Genomic DNA, 24,259 nt, shown 5'->3' on the forward strand with positions numbered 1-24,259 from the left:
GTCAATGCTCCGGAATTCAGATGTATTGTGGTTGTACGCAAAGTGGCATGCTGCCGATGTGCTTGGCTGGAGTGGATTCATGGAGATTTTAACAAGGGAAATGACACACACCAAATCAAGGATTCTTTTTCTACCGTTTATAAATCATTCAGCGAGTAATTACAATACTATTTTTACAACTTTACAATATATTACAAATGATGGGAACAAAGATGGCCATATAAAACATGTGTCGTTACGCTGGACCGGACCAACCACTTTATTTGAAAACACGAGAAATCATTGCAAAGTGGACTGGAGAATCTAAGTTTTCTAATGTGTTTGTCAGACTTGGTGGTTTTCATTTACTCATGTCATATCTGATCAATAGGTTATATCATGGCTGGTAGTGGCCTGAAGGAAATAATGAGTGTTATTTTTGCTCCTAATTCCGTGGACAAAATATTGTTAGGTCATGCTTACTCAAGAGCTGTGAGAGCTCACACTTTAATCCAAATTACTCTTTCTCAAATTATTTTCAAGGAAATGTCATTCACCGATGAACAAAAAGAGCAATATAAAGTCCATCTCGATAATTTTAACGAAGAATTATTTGAAAATATTGAATCTTCAAAGGTCATTGAAGAATTGAAATTGTTGTTTGAGGAAAAAAATTGTTGAATTAAAGAACAGAGGGCCTACTGCTAAACTGTGGCTACAATACTTTGACATGACAGCGCTTGCAAAAGAATTCATACGATCAGAAAGAATGGGGATGGGAAGATGAAGATGCATTTAGTTTGTATTAAAAGAATGCTTCATATTTTCATGCAGCTGGCCATATTAACTATGCAAAATCGGCACATTTGTATGTACAAGATATGGAGAATTTAGAAAATACAATGGATAATGCAGCTTTTCAAAAGTTTACTAACAACTTTTTCTCAATAAAACGTTCTAATAAATTTTTCTGTGGAACTTGGAGCGACATGATAATAGAGCAATCTCTCATGAAATCGTCAAAATCAAAAGGCGGCTTTACACGTGGTCGAAGTACAAATGAAAGTGTCTTAAATAAATGGGTTAATGGATTATTGACTGCAAGCAACATTAGCGAAGGCCTTGAACATTTTTGTGGACTTTATTTTCACTCTGGGGAGCAGCATGTTGATGCAAGTGATGCTCGCATTAAAAGAGATGTTGAAGATGTTAAAAAATTATTAGATTGGTTTAATTCGCATGATCCTTTTCCTTATACAGAGACCATCATGTCAATTGCAACAGGAGTTACTGGTGATGATGAAAAAATAAATTGTCATGTTGCTTGGAGTGTTGGAATGGCTGGGATAGATAAAAAATTGGCTGTACTTTCGGCGATGTTAAATTCCAGCGTGCGGATAGAGTACTTTCATTATTAACCGTCAATAGTACGGTAAAAATTCACGATAACGAAACAGATATTGATCCATTATTATTGTTCCAAAGAATTATTGTCATAAAAAGAACTAACGAAGAACTTCGAAATTATTTAGAGTATGAGCTGGCTCCATATCCTTTATCACTTTTTGATGAAGCTGGTATGCGTAAAACTACTAAGTCACTTTTTTATGACAATTTTGAAAAAGTTAAATCTCCACCCGATTTGCAAAATGCCATTTATGTCATCGATGGAGGATTTCTCCTGCGTAAAGTTGTGTGGGATATGAATCAAACATATGATGACATTTGTGGGAAATATGTTGATTACGTGCAAAATCACTTTGGCTCAAAGTCAATTGTTGTCTTTGATGGCTATGAAAATATCAGCAACAGCGTAAAAGCTATAGAACAACTTCGTCGATCCTCAAAAGCTTCATCTGTTGATATTGTTTTGATAGGAAAATGATCGTTACAGTTAGCCAAGAAAAGCTTCTTTCCAACCGAAAAAATAAAACTAGATTAATTCAATGCTGACAGAAAAGTTTGAAGCAAATAATTTTTCTATTAAACATGCTCAAGATGATGCTGATATATTAATAATTGAAACAGCAATAGAGCAATCTGAGAATGATAAACAGTTGTTGTTGGAGAAGATATAGATCTCCTTGTTATTCTAACTGCTCGCACGCCTATTGACAAAGAAGTTTTTCTTCTCAAACCAGGCAAGGGAATCATTGAACAAAAAATTTATTCGTCACGAAGCTTTAATCACCAAGAAAATATAAAAAATAATGTGTTATTTTTGCACGCATTCTCTGGGTGTGATACAACATCGGCTCTTTTTCATAAAGGTAAAACAAACAGCAGCATTGAAACTCATGAAAAAACGCAACGACTTACGAATTGCAGCTGACTGTTTTAATAATCAGAAACTTCCCATGAAACTATTTCCTTAAATGGAATTAAGTTCTTCCTCGCAGTTTATGGTGCTTCAGTTAAGGAAACGTCCATAAATAACCATCGTTACTCATGTTTCACTAAGTCTGTGGGAAAAGGCAAACCAGTGAAATTGAATTTATTGCCACCCACTTTTGAAGCAGCACAACAACATCTCTTTCGTGTGTATTACCAAATACAAAAATGGTTGGGAAATGAATTAAATCCTCTGGACTGGGGATGGGTAATGAGAGACAACCTGTTGTGGCCAAAAACTACAACTCAACCTCCCGCACCTGATTGTCTTTTACATATGATTTTTTGTAATTGCACAAAAGGTTGTGGGCCATTGTGCGGTTGTCGGAGATTAGGCCTGTATTGTTCGGCAGTTTGTGGAAATTGCGAATTCCCTCACATGTACGAATATACCTAAACTATGACCTCGCATGTATGTCTATACGTATTTACTGAAATGTCAGTTGCGTTAGTGTTCGTGTTCGTGTTTTAGCTATCAACGTATATTTTTTACATTGTTAACATTTTATAATTAATTTTTTAAAATGGAAAATGAAATTTTCATAAAAAGTTCAGAAAGGGGAGTGATTTGTAAGTGGTGAAGAAACACAAATTTCGACACATCAGACAGCGGGCAGATGGAAATAACAGATGGAGGTGCTGTAAAAAACAGTGTACTTGTATAGTCTTAATGACAAATGACAATACAATAATGATAGAAACTGCTGGTCACCTTGTAGATTCTACTCAAAAAATCGAAAGGCAAGTTCTAAGGGAAAACTGTAAACGTAAAGCTACAAGTTCCATAGGTACCCGGCCAATAAAAATAATTAGAAGTCAACTTATGAATAGTATAAGTACCAAGTTAGAATATAATGATATACAATCAGTTAGAAAGGCTATGTATATTCAACGAAGAAAAAACTTTCCTCCTTGCCCTTCATCTTTAGAAGATGCCATTACGCAATTGAACAAATTACAAAATTAAGATTTTTTAATGTTTAGAGGGAAAAAATGTATACATTTACCCGATGATTGTACTTTTATTTGCTTAACAACTGAAGAGAATCTTCAATGTTTGACAAGTTGCACAGATATATTTACGGACGGAACATTCGACTATGCTCCAAATTTTGTTTTGCAATTATACACCTATCATGGCTATAAAAACGGTGTTTACGTACCTTTGGTATACTTTTTTTAAAGGATAAATTTAAAAACACTTACATAAATGTATGGAAATATTTAATTAATATATGTGCTATCACTACTTTTTAAAATTGAAATATTACACATTGATTTCGAAATTGGTGCTATTCAAGCAACAAAAGAAGTTTTTCCGGATGTCAAAATTAAAACATGCCATTTTCACATAGGACAAGCTTGGTAGTACAAAGTAAGTTGAATCAATATGAATATTCTTAGAAATAATTAATCAAAGTCAAATTTCAGATTAATGGCAATACAAAGCTAAGAATGGCATACTACGATCAAAAATACTAGTGATGGTCAAAACAAGACCAAGATCAAGACTTTCAAAATCTTGGTCTTGGTCTTGGGTAACCACCTTAATCTTGGTCTTGGTATTGATATTGCAAACTCAGTCTTGGTCTTGGTCTAGGTCTTGTGCAAGACTCTTGCAAGACTCTTGCTATTTTCACAAATTATAAAAAAAAAACTAAATATCTACCTGTTATAGCTGTTTAGGTTTTTTATTTAAGTAGTTAAGTCCAATATATTATATAGTTTATTGATAATATAAAACAATCAAACAATTTAATTTTTGTTATAGGTACTAGTTTAAAACTTTGCATTTTAAAATATTATGTTTATACTATTTTATTTGTATTTGTATTTGATGAATCAATTTACCATCATAATTAACTTTATAAGTTCCTGTTACATTTAAAATAAATATCAATAGATAATTACTAATTACTTATGTTTATAAAAAATTAAATTGTTGTTTTTTAAGTTCACTTTAACAAATAATAATAATAATAATAATCACTGTATGGTTTGTTCCAATTATTAAATTGCTTAACAATTATATTCATTTTAATGATAATAATATGTATTATTTATAAATAAACTTATTATTATTATTATTATTTTATTAACCTGTGTCCAGTACACTAGTACTAAATGTTTAAGTTTCTTTTAATATAATATATTGGTAATAAATAATTTCTGTAAGTCTCATTGGGTACCTACATTTTATTTTTACAAAAAGTTTTTAATTATCTTAATGTAACTAAGTTAGGGAGAAATATTGTATTTTAGATAAAGTGCATAGGTACCTACATTATTAAATAACAATACTATGCAAAACCTACAATAATTTTAAAATTGTGACATGCAACCTTTTAATTCTCAGCATTCAATATTTTTGGTAGACAACATCTTTTAAATATAAGTTTTATATTATTATTTAGTTTTAAAATCTTATTATAGGTATTTAATGAAAAAACAACTATGAATTATTTATGGTTAATAAATAAGTAATATAAAAAGTAGTGCATTTAATAATTTATTGTAAATTTAATAATAGTAAATATATTAAAGTTTTTTTGACCAAGAGTTGATGCAAAGAAGCCATTTGGTGGATTCATTGTTTAGCCGGTTTCGGTGTTTGCGAATAACAAAAGACGCTATAGGAAAGTCTCTCTGCTGAAACAGAGGAAACTGAAATTGACAAAAAATCTTTTGCCATCTTAGCTAACACAGGAAAGTGAACTTGGTTTAGCTTTCACCACTGTAGTACATCTTCACTGCTCGCACTCCTCGGTTGACTTAGATATGTTTCTAGTTCTTGCACACAATTTTGGGAATTTGTGTAACTAACTGAGGATGAATATGGTGTATTAAAATCTATGATATCTTTATCACTATCAATGATGGCATGGCTTTCATATTCTGGTAACTCTAACACTGGCTCTTGGTCATAGTATGTTTTGTAGATCACTTCAAATTTCTGCAGGCTCATATTTTTAATCTCTACTCCCCATGGCGTTAAATCAAAAGTTTCTGCTTTATGTCTTGGACCCAGAATCAATGATATGCAGTAAATCCAGTTCGTTTTCTTGTAGTGTTTTAAAATTTTATCACGTGCAGCTTGAAAACCCAAAATTAGTTGCTCATCTACTACAGTCCGTTGGATTTTCTCATCAAACTGTCTTATAGTACTTTCTACCTTATCAAATAACAAGTTAAATGAAACAATAACTTGGGGAAGAGTAACATATTTGTTGCCACCAAGTCTTGTAATAACGCAAAATTAAAGAAAACAAAAAAAGAAAAAGAAATAAAATTAAAAATATAAATAATAATATTAATATATTATTTAATATTTTGAATTATAAAAGTAATGTATTAAAGGACCATGAAAGGAAAAAAAATCATTTATTTTATTTTAATGAAATCAAATAGTGCAAGAAAAATAAAAATGTTTAGTGGTCTCAAAGTTTTAATCTGACCATAGCTTCCGTGTAAATTCATCAGTTTTGTTTTACGCGTGACGTCACTGGTGCGCCGCCGTCGCGTCGTGCATCGTTGCCGTCGCCGATTATCACAGTCCACACACCACGCCACGCTGCGACGCAAATACGAGTAGGTATTCTAATAATATTATTTTTACTATTAGTGCATGGTAATTACTAACTTACATGGTACATACGCATATCAGTATTTGCATTGTATAATATTACACACGGACGATGAACTAGGTACTTCATACTGGTTTCATACTTAGCTATTAGCCACTAGGTAAGAATAAGTATTAACATATTAAAGTTTTTGATAATAGCAATACTTTACTAAAAATAATATTTTATAATTATTAATTGAGATTGTGATATTTTGTATTTTTTTATTTGTAGTTAAGTTTACATTATGTATTTATGTACTTATAATAATATAATATATTGTAGAGCAAATTAAAGGTATAATACTACTATTTATATTTTATATAATGTTACTCTGGGAATTTGTTGTTTTCTTTGAAACCAACGTAATTTCCATTATTTTCTGGATATTTTTTTCGTATCGCTTTTACTACACATGCTGGAATACATATACGATTACCTGTAGAAATGATTACAATTTACTGGTCCGAAAATAATTTAATAAAAAAACGTATAGAATGAAAACAAAATATTTTTAAATATTATTATTTACCTTTGCCTATAGCAGACCATGAGTTTATCCAGTGAATAAATTGTTTATAGCATATAAATCTCCAAGTTTTATTCTGGGGACATGGACTTGATAGCATTTTTTTCTTGTTACTGTTACGAGCTTTAATAACCATTTGATGCCTGGTGATGTTGAGAATTTCCTCGTCATAATAACTTTTTGAAAAGATGGAATGTTAGTTATACAATTTTTTTTGAGATGCAATTTAGTCAAGTTCTCAAATTCGAAACAACAAACACATTCTTTATCAGATTTCATAGTAGTACATTTCTTGCATAAACACCAATCTTTGGTTTCCTTTTTCGTTATTTCGTCGCAACTAATCGCCACTAACGAATTAACCGAAATTGTTTCTAACGTTGGTTCATCAATATCTTCTAGAGTAGGTTCAAAACAATAAGGCTGTAAACTCATTTTTCCTGTTCACTTTTAAATAATATACAAATGATTACAATAGCAATATACGAATACGATGGTCAATAATATTCACTGAAGCGAGTGTTATTGAGGACGCGCCGACGACTGACAACAACGCTTATTGACTGTGGGATATCTAATATTATAATATTATTATTTGTGTTTATTTTCGTAACGCCAGTTTTATAAAATATATTTTTAAATCGCTATTTACTTTTATAGATAAAATTATTCATTGTTAATTTCAATTTATTTGATCATAATTCATAATATATTACACTATTATAATGATATTATGTATATCAGTAATTGTTATGTATATTTATTTTGGTAAAAATAATCTTGAAGTAATTTTTATCATAATTAAGGTTTAAAATTGCCAATCTGTTCGGCTTATGGATGCTCTGAAATTGATGAAAGTTCGAAACGTTTACATTTCTACAGATTTCCAAATCGTGAAAAATCACCAAGCAGACACAAAAAATGGGTAGATTTTTGTAAACGAAAAAACTTTAAGCCATCCAAAAATTCTAGGTTGTGTTCCAAACATTTTAAACATGAAGACTTTAATCAATCTGATGTTCTTAGAGAAAAATTGATGCCCGATACTAAAGTCAGAATAAATTTAAAGTCTGGAGTAATACCCACTTTACGATCCGAAACAATTGACTTATTACCTAGTATACCTGATTTAAGGGTGAAACGAAGGTATTACACAGAGACTACAAGTTCGATTCCATCAAGTACACCAGAAAAATCGAAGCTAGTAGAAAACTACGATGGTATTAATTTCAGTGACACTAGTTTAGATACAGATATTTTAGAGGAACAAACTAATCCAAACGATAAGAGTGTACAGTGTGAAATTGGGAAAGACATTTATACAAATTTAGAAGTAAATAACGATTTATCATTCTATTTTTCATCAGAATCCACCGATGAATCTTGTTCTTCAGATAGTGAAGCTTATATTAATTATAGTTCAAGTAGTAAAAATAATAGATTTTCATTAACTGCAAAAAATAATTTTGAAAATTATTCTTGTTTTATTGTATTTTGGAACTGTCTATTAGAACTTTTTACACACTGTCGCCAATGTAGTGGCAAAGTTACATCAAAACAACATTTTATTCAAGGTGCGCTACTTTCAGTGTCTACACTGTATGAAAACGGCCATAGATTACAATGGTATTCTCAGCCGAAAGTTAACAAAAGACCGGAAGGCAATATTTTGATAGGTGGTGCTCTTACATTATTTGGTATTTTATTTAATCAGTTCAAAGCATTTTGTACAGCTTATTTTCAATATTTACCCGTCCGGTGTTTGATAAAATTATCAATAAATACGTGTACCCTGTTATATGTCATCAATGGTAAGAACACAAAAATGCAAATATTAATAGTATTATGTCTTCTCAGATACCTATTTGGCTGGCAGGAGATGATCAATTCGACTGGCCTGGATTTTGTTAAAAAATGTATATAATTGTGAAATTGAGTTGTTACTTACTGATAGACACAAAGGAATTCGTAAATATATCCGTACACAACATCCAAATATTACGCATGAATTTGATATATGGCATTTGAGCAAAAGCTTGATGAAGAAATTTAAACCATTGGAAAAAAATATCCTGATGCATTTTTATGGAAGTCTTCAATAAACAACCATCTTTGGTGGTCTTCCCAAACATGTGAAGGAAATGAAAAAATACTAGTTAATACATATATTTCTATATTATATCACATTTCTAATAAGCACGAATGGGTTGTTGTGTGCCAGTCAGTGGCGGATTACACATTTTTTCGCCACGGGGCAGTTTTTTTTTGACGCCCCCCCCCCCATTACTCAACTAGTATATATACAAAAAAAAAAAAAATGTCAACTTTAACTGGACAAATCGTCTAACATTTGACTGCAATTGTGACCTATTCTTAAAAAGGTTTTCAAAATACGACTGTCAGTAACTTATAATAAACAATACAAACATTATACATTTATAAATTTATATATACACAAATATTTTATTAAAACCTTATACTAGATTAATTTTTTTCTGGCTTTTGTTGAAGCAAACTTGTCAATTACTTCATCAAATTCGATGTTTTTTACGAGCTCTGCTTCAATATGTAATATGGCGTAATCATTTAGCAACTCTTCATTTAATTTGGATCTCAAATAGTTTTTAATGCGTTTTAATGCAGAAAATGACCTTTCTGCAGAACAGTTACTTGCTGGAATACTCAAGAACATTCTGGTTGCAATTTCTATGTATGGAAAAACCTCTTGAACTTTATTTTCAATAATAAATTGTTGCATTTCAAGTATAGTCATGGGTTCAGTTTTTGATTTAGATATTAAATAGCCTTTAAAATGGAGACATTCATTTGCAAAAGAACTAGGTAGGTCATTTGTATACTTTTTATGTAGATAATTAGCACAATTTATCAGTTCAACAGAACTTGATTTAGTTAAGTTAAATAAAAACCCAAAATTATTATTTATTTCATCGTATGCAATTTTTCTTCTTTCTAATACAGATGTTAAGCGATCAACAATTTCAATATAAGTATTTACTCGAAATTTAGTTCTGGAATCTTGAAATATTTTATTTTTGCTTGTTTCATCATGAGCAAGTTTTCTTTTCTTTTTTCTACTTTCATCATACTCTTTAACATTTGATAATAATAAAGCTTTTTTTTCATATTGTTCAAACATATTTGTACTTCTCAATTGTTTAACATAATTAATCAAAGAACTATATAAATTTGACACAGTTATTAAATCTATTGAAATGGATTGAAGTTTCTTGTTTATAAGGTTAAATCGTTCAAGTACATCACTCCAGAATAAAACTAAAATTGCAGTTTCCAATTTAATTAAATGCAGATAAAGTCCTTTTGCTTCATTTTTGGTTATAGCTTTTTCAGATGCAGAATCTCTAATGTTGATAAGAGATGTTATTATAGAATCCCAATTTTTTAAAAGGCTGAAACACATATCATATCTAGCAGACCAACGAGTATCCGATTTTCTTTTAAGTGTGACATTTGTTGATGTGTGAGATATAAAAGTTGCCCAACGACTAGTAGAAGAAGAGAAAAATACATAGATATTTTGCATAAGACAAAAAAATGCTGTGGATTCTTGAGAACTATCAGCAGCACACTCACCAACCAGGTTTAAGGAGTGAGCAGAGCAAGGTGCGTATTCTGCCAAAGGAGAAACTTCTTTAATTCTTGCTTGCAAACCACTGTATTTGCCTGACATGTTAGAGGCATTGTCGTATGATTGTCCTCTACAGTTTTTAATATCTAACCCATGTTCATGTACTGCATTAAGTACCGTATCAGCAATTTCTTTGCTTTTATGTCCAGTGTTAGGAATAAATTGTATGAATCTTTCCACAGGAGTTCCATTTAAAACATATCTATATATCAAAGATAATTGGTCGGTATGACTTATGTCAGGTGTAGAATCTACAACAATTGAAAAATACTTAGCATCTATAACTTCATTAATTATTGTTTTCATTATTTTGTTCTTCATGATATGTATAACTTCATAATAAGTAGTAGATGAAAGATAAGAAACTTTACCTCTTCCGGAATTTCCATACTGTGCTATATGTTTTGATAAAAAAGGATCAAACTGAGCAATAAGCTCTAATTCTCTCATGAAATTTCCGTTATGTAGTGATCCAAAGCATTCATTATGTCCTCTCATTGGCAATCCTCTAGATGTCAATGATACTATAATTGCAACAACTCTAGTTAACACATTTCGCCAATATTTTTTTTCAAACTCTAAACTAGCAATAAGTTCATCGTCAATTTTTCCTTGTTTACGATTCCTCTCAATCATAGTCAATACACAATTTTTATGATCATTAGTATTTTCATGATCAGTAACTCTTTCAGGATGTTTCCAATCTGACCATCCTTCTTGGGCAATTGGCACTTGATTACCAAACAAACGACAAGGTACACAATATACTGATCCTGTAGTTACTGAGTAACTCAAGTACTCACGATTGCCTAATTCTCCATTCAATAAAGTTCTTTGAAACAGACTTATTGACAAATACCTATATCGTGAACTTGTTCCAGGAATTATTCTTTTTGATTCAGGAAATTGTGAATTCTCAAGATTTTGTTTAAATCCGTGTTCAATAATCAGGGTTGCCACTCATTCTGGAAACCTGAAAAACCTGGAATAGTCAGGGAATTTAAATTGAATCAGGGAAATCAGGGAAAAGTCAGGGAATTGAGAATATTCTATAATAAACCTGGAAATTTCAAATGTTATAGCAAGTTGTGGTTTTTTCCTGGGAAATTAAAATAATATTCATATAATATTGTTTTTAACAAATTCAGTAATTATTCTCATCTGATATAATATTTTGTTTAAAAGAAATTAATTATTTTACTAGTGGTCACACTGCACTATCATTCGTTTATCACATTATATTATACATTTTACCACGGTTTAAGATATACGGTATATCTTAAACCGTGCATTTTACCCATGGTAACCATGGTGACGGTACCAGCAGCGCTAGTCATGATGTATGATATCACGTATTCGGGTATTCTGTTATTCACATTTAAATTTTCTTAATTTTGTTTTGTTAAGTTTTATAATATTAATATTATATTATTTAAGTTCTTCCGATCGTTATTCGTTACTTAAGTTTAAACTAATTTATATAAATTGTTATCTGTTTTACTAAATATTATTTTAGTATTATATGTTATTTAGTTTACGTACATAACTTTTTTAATATGTCAAACAAAAAAACAACTTTCAATGAAAATTGGATATCAAATCCAAAATTCAAATCATGGGTCAAGGCAGATGACAACAACACAAATGCATTTGTTTGTGTTATTTGTCATAAAAGTGTGTCTTTAAGTAATATGGGTGTTCAAGCTCTGACCAGTCATATGAACTCTAAAAAGCACCAAACCATTATTAAACATTGTACCACTAGTCAGAATTTAGCATCACATTTCCAAACGCCTTCTCAAACACCGGTCGTGAAACTTAATAAAGTTCCGGACGTTCAAAATAAAAACCTTGTAGAAATACAATCGTCGTCAAATGCATCATCTAATAAGCAAATATATCTGACGTCAATGGTTGAACGGGACAGTAAAACCAAATCAGAAATATTATGGGCATTACATTTAATATCCTCACATATATCAATGTCAGCTGGTGCAAAAAGTATTGATGTAATGAAACTAATGTTTCCAGATAGTGAAATAGTAAAAAATGTGCAATTACAACGTACAAAGTTATCATATTTAATTACCTATGGATTAGCCCGGCATTTTAAATTAGAGTTTGACGATGAACTTTCCAATTGTTCTTACTATACAGTAGAATTTGATGAATCGTTAAATAAAGTGAGTCAAAAAGAACAATTGGATGTACATATTCGGTACTGGAATGATATAAAGAAAGAAGTTTGTGTACGATATTTTACATCAGTGTTCCTTGGCCATACAAATGCTGTTGAGTTACTGAAGGCTTTAAAAGAAGCAATTAAGGTTTTGAATTTCAGAAATATTATTCAAATATCAATGGATGGACCCAATGTGAATATTAAAATGCTTCGTGATTTTAAAGAAGAGCTCCAGCAGAAAAACGAAAACAGTATTGATCACATAATTTTTGACATAGGAAGCTGCGGATTACATACTATGCATAATGCATTCAAAAATTCTATAAAATCTTCCAAATGGAATATTATAGAATTTTTTAGAGCTATTTATAATGTTTTCAAAGATGTTCCGGCTAGACGAGCTGATTTTATTAAATTTACTGATTCTACTACATTTCCTAAAAAGTTTTGTGCAGTTCGTTGGCTGCAGAATATTGAGACGTCAGAAAGAGCCATTAAAATTTTGCCAAACTTGAAAAAATATGTTGAATGTGTCCAGGGGACAAATCGAAAGCCGTCATCATACAGTTATAATATAATGGTCAATTGTCTGAAAGACAACTTTTTACATGCTAAGATTGCATTTTTCCAAACATTAGCTTCAGACATAGAACCTTTTTTAAAAATATACCAGACTGATAGCCCTTTAGTACCATTTTTATACACAGATTTATCTAATATTTTAAAATTGGTCATGGAAAGATTTGTTAAAGCAGAAGTTCTAGACAAATGTAATAATAATTTAACAAAAATTGATGTTTTAAATAAAGAAAATTTAATTGGACCCAAAAAGATTAATTTAGGATATTCTACTTGAGCTGCTATTCGTTTGACCAATGCTTCGGAAAAAGACATTTTACAGTTTCGAATTGAATGTCACAATGTTCTTCAAATTTTTTGCCAAAAATTATTAGACAAGTATGTATTTAATTAATTTTATGTTAAGAATATGTATTAAATTTTGTTTTAGGTCACCTATAAAGTATAACCTGGTAAAAGCGATAAGTTTTTGTGATCCAGCTGTTATTACAGATACTCGAGTTTCATTACTTAGATTAAAAAATACTTTAACGATTTTTAATGAACACAATTGGATAAGTGGATATACAGCTGATTGCATAGAAAGAAATTTTATAATGTTATTTAAAAACAATACATTTATGCAAAGAGCCAAACTTTATAACAGAAATAATACCCGACTAGACACATTTTGGATTGATATTTCCAGAGATTATGAACTTTCTGATGGACAATTGGATTTACTAAAAATGGTAAGTTTAATTTTAAATTAAGTTTAATTTTTTTTTAATTTGCAATACTGTATTTAATTTCCAATGTTTTACTGTAGATTTTTGTTTTATCTCACGGAAATGCATCTGTTGAACGAGGATTTAGTGTGAATAAAGAATGCCTGATAGATAATTTGGCTGATGAATCTTTAATTGCTCAAAGACAAGTTTGGGCTGGCATTCAAAGTTTTGGAGGTGTAAAAGATGTTGAAATTACAAAGAAAATGATATTAAATGTTAGATCAGCTAGATCATACTATGTAACAGCTCTAGATGAAAAGAAAAAGGAAGTACAGAAGCAAGAAAGTATTGATGAGGAAAAGAAACGAGCAAAACGCAAAATTGAAGAATTACAAAATAAAAAAATTAGAATAATGGAAGAAACAAGAAATATTATAGATACTTTGGATCAAGAAATACAGTCAGTCACTCAGTTAAAAAATGATTCTCTCATTTTTTTAGTCTAAAAATGTTTAAATTTGTTTTATATTGTTTACTAATGTTCTTTTTTATTATTACAAGAAGTTGATAAATAGGTATCATAATATATTATTAATATGTATTCAAGTTGTTAATAATAATTATATTACAATTTTTACCTTACATTATGTTTAAAAATAGTAATAGAAATGTTATTATTCTTTTTTTTTTTAATTATGGGAATGTGCTAATAAATAAGTTATGCTTTTTTTTTAAAAAATAACAATTAAGTGATTCAATGTGATTTCAATAGCATTAACTAAATTTAAATTCTACTAACTAGTCAAGGAAATAAGACTTATAATTATAAGATAATTAAAAAAGTATTTAAAAAAAAATTAATGTAATTGGTTTTTAATTGTTATTTTTTCAGTATTTATTAATTATTATTTATGTTATTACTCATATTATATTATAATATAATATATTTATAAATTTATTTAATTTTAAAAAGTTAATTGTACATAGTAGTTTACCAATCAAAAATTGTATTACAACTGAAATTTAAATATATATTCACCTATTTGCAAGTTGCAACCAGTCAAACTAATGTAATACAGTAGTTATTTATTTTGGCTAGTACACTTAAATATGGAGGGAAGAAGTTGTAAGATTAAGAACTGAGGATTTAATACTATATAATGTTTATTCGTTCTTCAAAAATGGATAAATATTTATACTAAATTTTGACTATGGAAAAAAATGATTTTCTTTCTGGAAAACCTGGAAAAGTCAGGGAATTTTTAAATACAAAAAGAGTGGCAACCCTGATAATATAGTTTATTGTGTCTTCATTAATAGTCCAAAGCGCTGGATCATCACTCACAAAACTAATCAATAAAGACACCATAAATTAGTTATTTTAAACTATTAAGTCTAAATATGAGTTATAATATAATTTAAACAGTTAATAAATTACCTTGGAATAATTGAAACATCCATGACAGGAGATTCACCTATAAAACAAAATAACTGTATTGTTATAATAATTTTGAATTTAATTTAGTTACATAATTGTAACTTGTATCTAGTTACACGACATAAAAATATCTATTAACTTGCAACTTACAACTAGTTAAAATAAATTGAGTAACTTGCCCAACCCTGCCTTCTAAATACTTTTTTTTTAAATCAAATAAAAGTCAAAATTTAGTATTTTACTTTATACTGATAAGTCTCCACATGCCTATTAGTTAATTATTATTATGAAAATTAAACAAAATATATTATAAGCATAAAAATAAAATACTTTTTAAATACTTAATAATAAAAATGTTATAGTTAATTTATAATTATTAAATAATTGTTCAAAAATCACTTGCCATCAAGACATTTTGATGAACTACCAACAGAACCAACATCAATACAATTATTTTTTGATATACTTTTTTGCTCATCACTATCTGGTGCAGATTTACCTAAAATATAAGCTGATTATAGTTTGAAACAAAAAATAATTTTTCCAGTCAATAAAACATTTTACACTTATTATTAGTTAGTAGGTATACTGTGTAATATCATTTAGATATTATTAAAATACAAATAATAATATCATAAATTAGGAATATTTTAGTATAAAATATATTAATTTTATGACATATTATACAAACATAGAACTGGCAGTGGATCATCAACATTGTTTTCTGTTTTTGAAAACTCAGATTCACCTATAAAAAAAAATTAAAATGCAAATAATATTAATAATCTCATAAAATAGAATTTATTTAGTTTAAAATGTATAAATTTTATGGCATTATATTCTATATGAGTTATAGCAAAAAGAAAAAAAGTTAACAGTAATTTATAAATAAGTATACTTGTCACTTTTGTTGCCTCTTGTTTGGTAAAATAGTTAAGCAATTTTGGTGTTTTGGCAATAACTGAAGCATTTTTCTGGGCACTTTCTTTAGCTTTCTTTCTATTGTCACAGCCACTAGGTTTTTTTTCCCACATGCATTTACACGATTCATAGTTGTAAGCTATTTGCACTTCAAAAAACTATTACCATTAACTAATTAAAGACATACAGATGTAAGCCAAATTGTTTTTAAACGTATTTAGTAGTTGTACCCCACCGTTGAAAAATTTATTTCTGCACTACTGCCAGGCATAAAGCAAAAGTATTAAAGTACGAAAAATTCATAGGAACTTACTGTGTGTTGTAGAACTGGATCATATACATTATACACCTTAATAATATACTTTATTAATTAATTGCTTTATATAAGTACAGCACAAAATTTGTAAATAATGAAAAAATTACACAAGTCACAAATGATAGAAACAATTAAAATTATATTCTTCTTCTAATAACATTAATACAAATGATAAAACAAAATTTTCCATTTTGTGTTTATTTTTAGCTATTATCATATATATATATATACAACAATTACTGTTGTTGTATAATCTATGGTCATTATAGATATCAACAATACCGTATTTTTCTTTTTGATAATCAATTGGTACAATGTGTAATTAAACGAGTTTGTTACTTAATAGTTGTAGTATTACGTTTTACTAATTCATACACACATAAGTATAATAAATAATAATATCTAATAATGTTTAGACCTAACTTACACAGTATGTACACATAGACATATTATATTATTTTGATTATTTTATCAATGATTTTGCTACCGCCTATCACAGCCAACGTTAAACATTTTTACATACTAGTCTACACTTAAATTTTGTTTGAAAAAAGAAATACAGTATACCCATTGATCCATTAGGTGCCCTTTTATACCTGGCGCCCTGGGGCAGCTGCCCCAGGTTGCCCCGTGTGTAGATCCGCCACTGGTGCCAGTATCAGATTTGAATCCAAATGGTTAATTTGAATGAAAGTTAAACTTAATAACGAAATATGTCTTTATTGCATATAAATAAAATACATGTAACAAACAAAATAAGTGGCTGAGTGACGTGAAAGTGCTCAGTTGTTGATAGCTTTGGTACATCTGCCGTTGCTGGTCTTTGGGCTCTCTTATATATTGTGGTGCGTCTCTTGTTTACGTCGTGTTGTCGCCTTCTGGGTGAAACCAGATGTCCTTGTAGTTGTTGTTGCAAATTCGGACACGAATTTGAGAATGTTCAATAACATCTCAAATGTATCATTAGTGCACTATAATTATTGGTGCGCTTACTATCCCGACACAATGCGGTCATAGTAGCATCCGCATTACCCTTGACACGAGGCATGGTCATACTAACTTAGCCTTGTAATCTCGTAGATATCTTATAGATATCTCATAGCCCATAACACCTCCCCACAAAAAAAAAAGGTTTATGTCTGCAAGACAGAAATCTTTACAATTTTTCTTAAATGCACTCAGTTACACTTACAATTTCAGTTTTACATTGGTAACTTAATAATAATATTAGTTATATCAAATTTTAAATCAATTAAGAATACAATATAAAGTATGTTAGTATAGTATATATTATTAATATATATATTTTTAATATTTAAATCTCCTCCACCTTGATTAATACAATTAAAATAATAAAATAAATTCGTGAATAATTAATTAATAATACACACGAATGTTACGTTCTACCCACATACCAAATTAAATAACTGAATCTACACATAGGATAAAAATTAATATTAATATTTTAAAATGCTTTATTAAGTTTTCATATCGTTGTTTTTTTTTTATGATAATATGATTAAATATATTATACTTGGTATATTATTCTACATCCATTCTTAGATCATGAAATTGTTTTAGTATAGTTACTTTCTCTTTTTCCGTATACTCTACGTTTTTGCAGTTTAAATTTGTGCAAACTATAATTTTGATTTTAGTCTTATGAAATATGTATCGTAACATTGACCTTATTTTTTTTTATATTCTAACTCGTCATTCATACCTAGTTTATTCATTGCTATTTATTTAACTTTAATTTTTTTTTTTAATAGACCTTTCTTAAATTTATTCATTAATACTATAATCTTATATTTAATTAATCATTTGCTTTATCATTATAATACTGTTTTACATTATTTTTATGTATGGTAATGCCTCGTCGGCCACGTTGTATAACTATATTTTCATCTCCTATTACTTCAATTACTTCATATGGTCCTAACCATAGTGAATTAAGTTTGTTTTTACGTGCGTTATCTTTTAAAAGTACTAAATCTTTCACGTGTATATTTACAGGATTCTCATTTTTGTCATATCGGTCCTTACTTTTTACTTTGTGTTCAATTAACTTCTCTCTTGCTAATTTATGCGACACTTGCATACTCTGTTTCAAATCATATAAATAATCATCATAATTATATTGCGGGCATCCGTAGCTGTCTGTGATTGCATTCGACGTAATAAGGAGAGAAATAATTATTTTAAACACTCAAAAAGAAATAACTGAACAGTGAACAAATTTCGTCTTAAAAAAAGGAAACGGCACAGTTGTTGCTCTCAAGATCTTTTTGAGTGGGTGTTGGGATGGTTGTAGGTGCTCCTGCATTGTTCTGGTCAAGTGGTGCTCGTGCACTCGTCTCTTTGGAAGGTGCTCATGCCCTTGTCAGTTGTCCCTATGAAAGGTGCTCATGCACTGATGAGAGGAGACGATGTAGGTCAGGCTCGCCAGAGTCATCGGCGGCCCGATCAAAGGTGTCGGTGTCTCCAAAGAAAGCTGTCTTTCTCCTTGGTGACAGAGACCCTGACCGGACCATCCCCTGCCTCCGGCGGCACATGAAAGAAATCGCATGTGTTGCGCCGTATCGTTATAATCCCGTACAGTGTCATGTACATGACTAGATAATAGGAATCGTTCCAATCATCAATGAGTTGATTTATTGGGGTTTTTTAGGGTATATTACATGCGTGCGACAACTTTACCGTTATTTATTTTATTGCAAGAAAATAACGAATTTACAATTATGATATGTGAAATCGAGCATATCATTACAGTCTTGTTGTAAAAATTTTAAAATTTATTAAAAATTTAAATACTTTTTCAAATATATACCATTCAGTTTCAGATATTTGTAAATCATTTAACTCTGGTAAAATACTACATAATGTATTAATTCCATTTTTCAATTTTAAAGCTACCCCAAGCATGTCATTAGTAGAGTTCCACCTTGTTGGGCAGTTCAGTATGGGATTTATAGTTGTTAGTACACCTATCACATATCACATACCGAACAAAACTTGTTTTTCAGCTTTTCAATTCTTCTTATTTTACTGAAAATAGAACGCAGTTTCATTATGGCACTACTTAAGTTATGTGTAAGGACATAGTCCTAATATAATATTATAATATTACTAATATAATATTCTGTTATTCGTATTTCTTTTTATATTATATTTATTTAATGTAAGTACATATTGTATACGTACGTTTGGTATATATAATATAGAATAATATGAAGTATAATATTGTTAATTTATGGATTAGTTGGACTAGGTACCGACTCGGCCAGTATAAACACAATATTTATTATTATATTATAATATAATATATAATATATAGTAACAGAGCCTGATTTACAAATTTTGGGGCCGGGGATTTAAATAAAAAGAGGCCTCATATAAATTGTATTAATATTATCTTATTCAGAAATATATAATTTATTTTATTTTATATAATTACATGTCACATTAGATTACATTGATTTTTTTTTAGGGTTCTTTGAAAACTCTTCAATGATGTCATCATATGATAGTTGTTTTGTTATTTCGTGTTCTACTGTTAACAGAGTCAGATTGTCAAGCCTATCTTGAGATAAACATGATCTCAATCGAGTTTTTACACGTTTTAACGCTGAGAATGATCGTTCGCTGCTACAATTTGTACAAGGAATCGTCAAATAGATTTGTAACACAGTTCCAATATTGGGAAACGTATGCTTTATGCAGTGCCGTAAAAATCATAGGTGTAGGCGGTGCAGAGCACTGGGGCCCACCGAGTCGAATGGCCCATAGTTGATAGCCGTCAAATTTTTTTTTTAATTTGATTCGACTTCATAATTTTATTATTATCTTGTATATTTTACAACAAATAAACAAAATGTAAAAACCAGGTCTGTTTTACTTGGAATTGTTTATCTAAATATTGGGAAAATTACTAAGCCTAGAGTGACATAAATAGATTTGTTGAATATTATATTATGCGATATCTCGATAACGATACGCACACACTTACAAAGTATTCGGGGAGTTGACCGTTATACCGTTGTGGCGTTGTATGTCTATACGCCCGTGTCGATGTAATACACTGATTTACAGACGAGACAGACGATATTAATTATATTTAGCTGTTACTTATTAGCTAATATTATGTTTTATGTAGGTAGGTTAACTGTTATTTCCTTTTTTAGTTTTTTACTTTAAAAAGTGTAAAATAAGTTATTGTGTACTGTTATGTGTAACATACTTTCATATAATTATAATCTACATAATTTAATGCTCATAGTTACCTAATTATTTCTATTATAAATATTTTATTATGAATAATCCAAAAGTTCCCAGTGGTGCGGCTAAGAGAAAAAAGAAACTTCAACAAACACAACATCTTTTGAAAACAAATGCAAAAATTAGGAATTATTTTGAATGCAATCAACATGTTAATGGTAAATTGTTTCCTCAAAAATATTTAGAAATACTTTAATTTTCATAGTAGACAATTGACAGTTTTAGTTATATTAGTAATAATTTATGTATTTAGTATAAGTATCTTATATGTATTGTTTTAATTAGTTTAATTGTATTACATTAAAATATGTTATACACATTATAAATGATATAACATATAATACATACATAAATATTTTCTAATATTTTACTCAGATGTTAACATTGAAGTTGAAGAAGACCAAGACAGAACTATTGCTGGTAAATCTACTGAATCATGTACGTTAGAAGTTCAATCAACTAGTACTCAGGGTTAGTTTTGTCAAACATTTTTATTTATTAAAATAAAATAGATACTTAACTTAAAAAACCTGATGTTTTTAAAAGTCAAGTACATTAAATAATTTATTATTTGCAAAATAAATATTTTATAATATTTTACTCAGATGTCTACAAAGAAGACAACCAAGACAAAATTATTGCTGGTAAATCTATTGAATTGTGTACATTAGAAGTGCAATCAACTAGTACTCAGGGTAAGTTTTGTCAATCATTTTTATTTATTAAAATAAAATAGATACTTAATTTAAAAAAACTGATGTTTTTAAAAGTCAAGTACATTAAATAATTTATTATTTACAAAATATAAAGTAGGTACCTAACTATTTTTATTTTATTTTTTTACATTTAGATTTAAATTTGAAGTTAGATTATCCAACTGATAGAGGACATTTTAAAGGACCTATAACAGACAGTAAACTTAAACGAATCATTTTGACTTATGGGCCTTGTAGACCGTTAATACAGTTTCCCTACAGAATTATACATGGCAACAATAGAAAATTTTCAGTCGACTATTACAATATGAAAACTAAAACTGGTGTTCTAATTCCCCGTCTTTGGCTCTGTTACTCTGTGAAATTAGATAAAGTATACTGTGAAACGTGCTGGCGTTTTGTAGATTACAATCATCGAAATTTTAAGTCAGAATGGGTTGAAGGCATTGATGATTGGCAGCATTTGTCCCAAAAAATAATTTCTCATGAAATATCAGGTCCTTATTTAGATGCAATGCTACTTAGACTTGTATGGACAAATAACTGTACTATTGATAAAGAGTTGGAAGTTCAAATTTCTAATGAAGCTAAATACTGGAGAGATGTTTTGGGAAGAATAATTAAAATAATTTTAAGTCTTACTGCTGGTAATTTGGCACTCCGTGGTAATGAAACCAAGCAATTTTGTGTGGGAAATTTTCTTAGAACAGTAAAACTATTTGCAGAATTTGATCCACTTTTAAGAACACTCCTTGATAAAAAAGATGGTCAAATGAAATATCTAAGTCCAGCTATTCAGAATGAGTTAATTGAAATTCTATTATGTAATTTAAGGAAAATCATTTGTGATGAAATAAAAATCTCTACTTTTTTTCTATAATTGTTGACTCAACTCAAGATATTACAAAGTTAGACCAAGTCAGTATTATAATTCGTTATGTTACTATTGATTATATTAAGCATACTGTTTGTATAAAAGAGTAATTTTTTGGATTTTATGCAATTGATCATCATGGTGCCAAAGACTACACAAATCTCATAATAAATGTCCTCTCTCAGTTGGGCTTAGATATTTCTAAATGTCGAGGTCAAGGGTATGATGGTGCTGCAGTGATGAGTGGTCGTATTTATAGTGGTGTTCAAAAACGTATTCAAGACATGGTACAAAATGCTCACTTTGTTCATTGTTGTGCTCACAACTTGAACTTAGTAATTTGTGACTCTGCTAAAAGTTCAGACACAGTTCGGCGTTTTTTTATTACTGTACAAGCAGTTTTCAATTTTTTTAGTAGTTCAGCTCCTAGATGGGCTTTATTAGCGTTGGGAGAAGAAAATACCTTAAAAGTTCATAAAACTGTTCTCAAAAAAGTATGCGCAACACGTTGAGAAGCTCGACACCAAGCTATATTTGCATTAAAAGAAAGATTTAATGACGTATTGATCACATTAACAAAAATTACTCTTACAACAACAAATGGTGATGAAAGAAATGTTAGCAAAAGTATACGCTCCAAATTGGATTCTGTAGAATTTGTTTTACTTTTATGTTTGTGGGAAAGAATATTGAGAAGTATGCAAGGTGTTTTACAAAGTGTTGATATAAATATTCAAACTTCTTGTGGTCTTCTTGAGCAAGCAATTGGATCATTATCAGAATTGCGACAGAATTACAATGACATTGTTAAAATTGCTAATGATTTATGTTCTAAATGGGGTATTTCATCTAAATTTCCATCACAACGTCAACAATTTACCAAATTACATTTTGATGAAATCGATGGTGACAGAAGGTTAAAAATAACAAAAGAAAACTTTAGAATTGAAATATTTTATCCTGTTGTAGATACTGCTTTAGCACAACTAAGAAATAGATTTAAAGGATTAAAAGTAATCGTATCGACTTTTGAATTTTTAAATCCAACTCTTCTAAGAAGTACTGAAGAAAATTATTTAATAAAATGTTCTTTTGATTTTATTCAACATTATAAGTCAGATGTGACTTCAGATTTTACTCGACAGTTACTAAGTATCCAATCTATAATAAAAAATAAATCAGATATCAAAAATATTAATGATATTATAATATTTATTGTGAATAATGATTTATCTACAGCTTTTTGTGATGTTCTAACAGCTTGTATAATTTTTTTGATAATTCCTGTTACTGTGGCTTCAGCAGAAAGATCTTTTTCCAAACTTAAATTGATAAAAAATTACTTGAGGAATTCTACTTCTCAAGAAAGGTTAAGTAATATATCTTGTAACGGTACACCGTTAGGTTCTACCGGTTTTTACCGTTCCGTGTAAAAATAACGCTGACGATTTTTTGAGTAATTAGCCTGTTTTTATTTCTATATAAATTAAAATCAATTATAATTATAGGGATATGATTCACGAACCCGAAACCGTACGGACTATAGGTTCTAGACCATTTGACACTTTGCGGAATAGTTATGTTTTATACAATTCTGGGTGGAGGTACGGATTGTCACGTCCGGCCCGCTCAAGTAAGTGGCGTCGGTTCGTGGGTCCGTCCGGGTAGCGTGGCCTAAGCAGGCGCGCTTGGGGGGACTTTTTATGGGTGCGTCACTATCTGGTATGACGAGACTCGTAATGAGACGATGCTCCTTTATGGCCGGTGTTCAAGCCGCAGTCACGGAGCCGTTGGCCGTAACGTCGAAAACGTCGGTCTGGTGTCACGACGACTTCTGGATGTCCGGGTTATGGACGAGCGGTGTAAATTATGATTCGGCGCTGTTGGTCGTCGCGCTAGTGTCGGTTGTCGTCGGAATGTGATGGCTGGTCTCGTAAATATACGCGGTGGTTTCTCCTTACTTCTGGCCGTCGAAGGTGTGCTGTTACGCAGGTCTTGATGGCTTGAAGTGTGGAGAAAGAGTTGTTCTTTGGTCGGTCAGTGTACCCGTATATAT

The 24,259-nt window shown here is 29.8% G+C and overlaps 2 protein-coding genes and 1 pseudogene across 2 annotated transcripts; 1 reads left to right on the plus strand and 2 right to left on the minus strand.

Annotated features, from left to right (window-relative positions):
- Positions 1 to 6,322: 6,322 nt before the first annotated feature.
- Positions 6,323 to 6,957, minus strand: LOC126554563 (uncharacterized; annotated as a pseudogene).
- Positions 6,958 to 9,001: 2,044 nt separating this feature from the next.
- On the minus strand, positions 9,002 to 11,526 carry LOC126554561 (zinc finger MYM-type protein 1-like). The gene is made up of 2 exons (XM_050209620.1): positions 11,444 to 11,526; positions 9,002 to 11,048 (listed from the first exon to the last, which is right to left on the minus strand). Exons 1-2 carry the CDS (start codon positions 11,524 to 11,526, stop codon positions 9,002 to 9,004), a joined length of 2,130 nt encoding a protein of 709 aa, XP_050065577.1.
- Positions 11,527 to 22,901: 11,375 nt separating this feature from the next.
- LOC126554562 (uncharacterized) lies at positions 22,902 to 23,719 on the plus strand. Its single transcript, XM_050209621.1, has 3 exons — positions 22,902 to 23,355; positions 23,443 to 23,577; positions 23,712 to 23,719. Exons 1-3 carry the CDS (start codon positions 22,902 to 22,904, stop codon positions 23,717 to 23,719), a joined length of 597 nt encoding a protein of 198 aa, XP_050065578.1.
- The last annotated feature ends 540 nt before the right edge of the window (positions 23,720 to 24,259 follow it).

The sequence above is a fragment of the Aphis gossypii genome, unplaced genomic scaffold (genome assembly GCF_020184175.1).
Source record: "Aphis gossypii isolate Hap1 unplaced genomic scaffold, ASM2018417v2 Contig00539, whole genome shotgun sequence".
In the NCBI taxonomy this organism is placed as follows: Eukaryota; Metazoa; Arthropoda; class Insecta; order Hemiptera; family Aphididae; genus Aphis; species Aphis gossypii.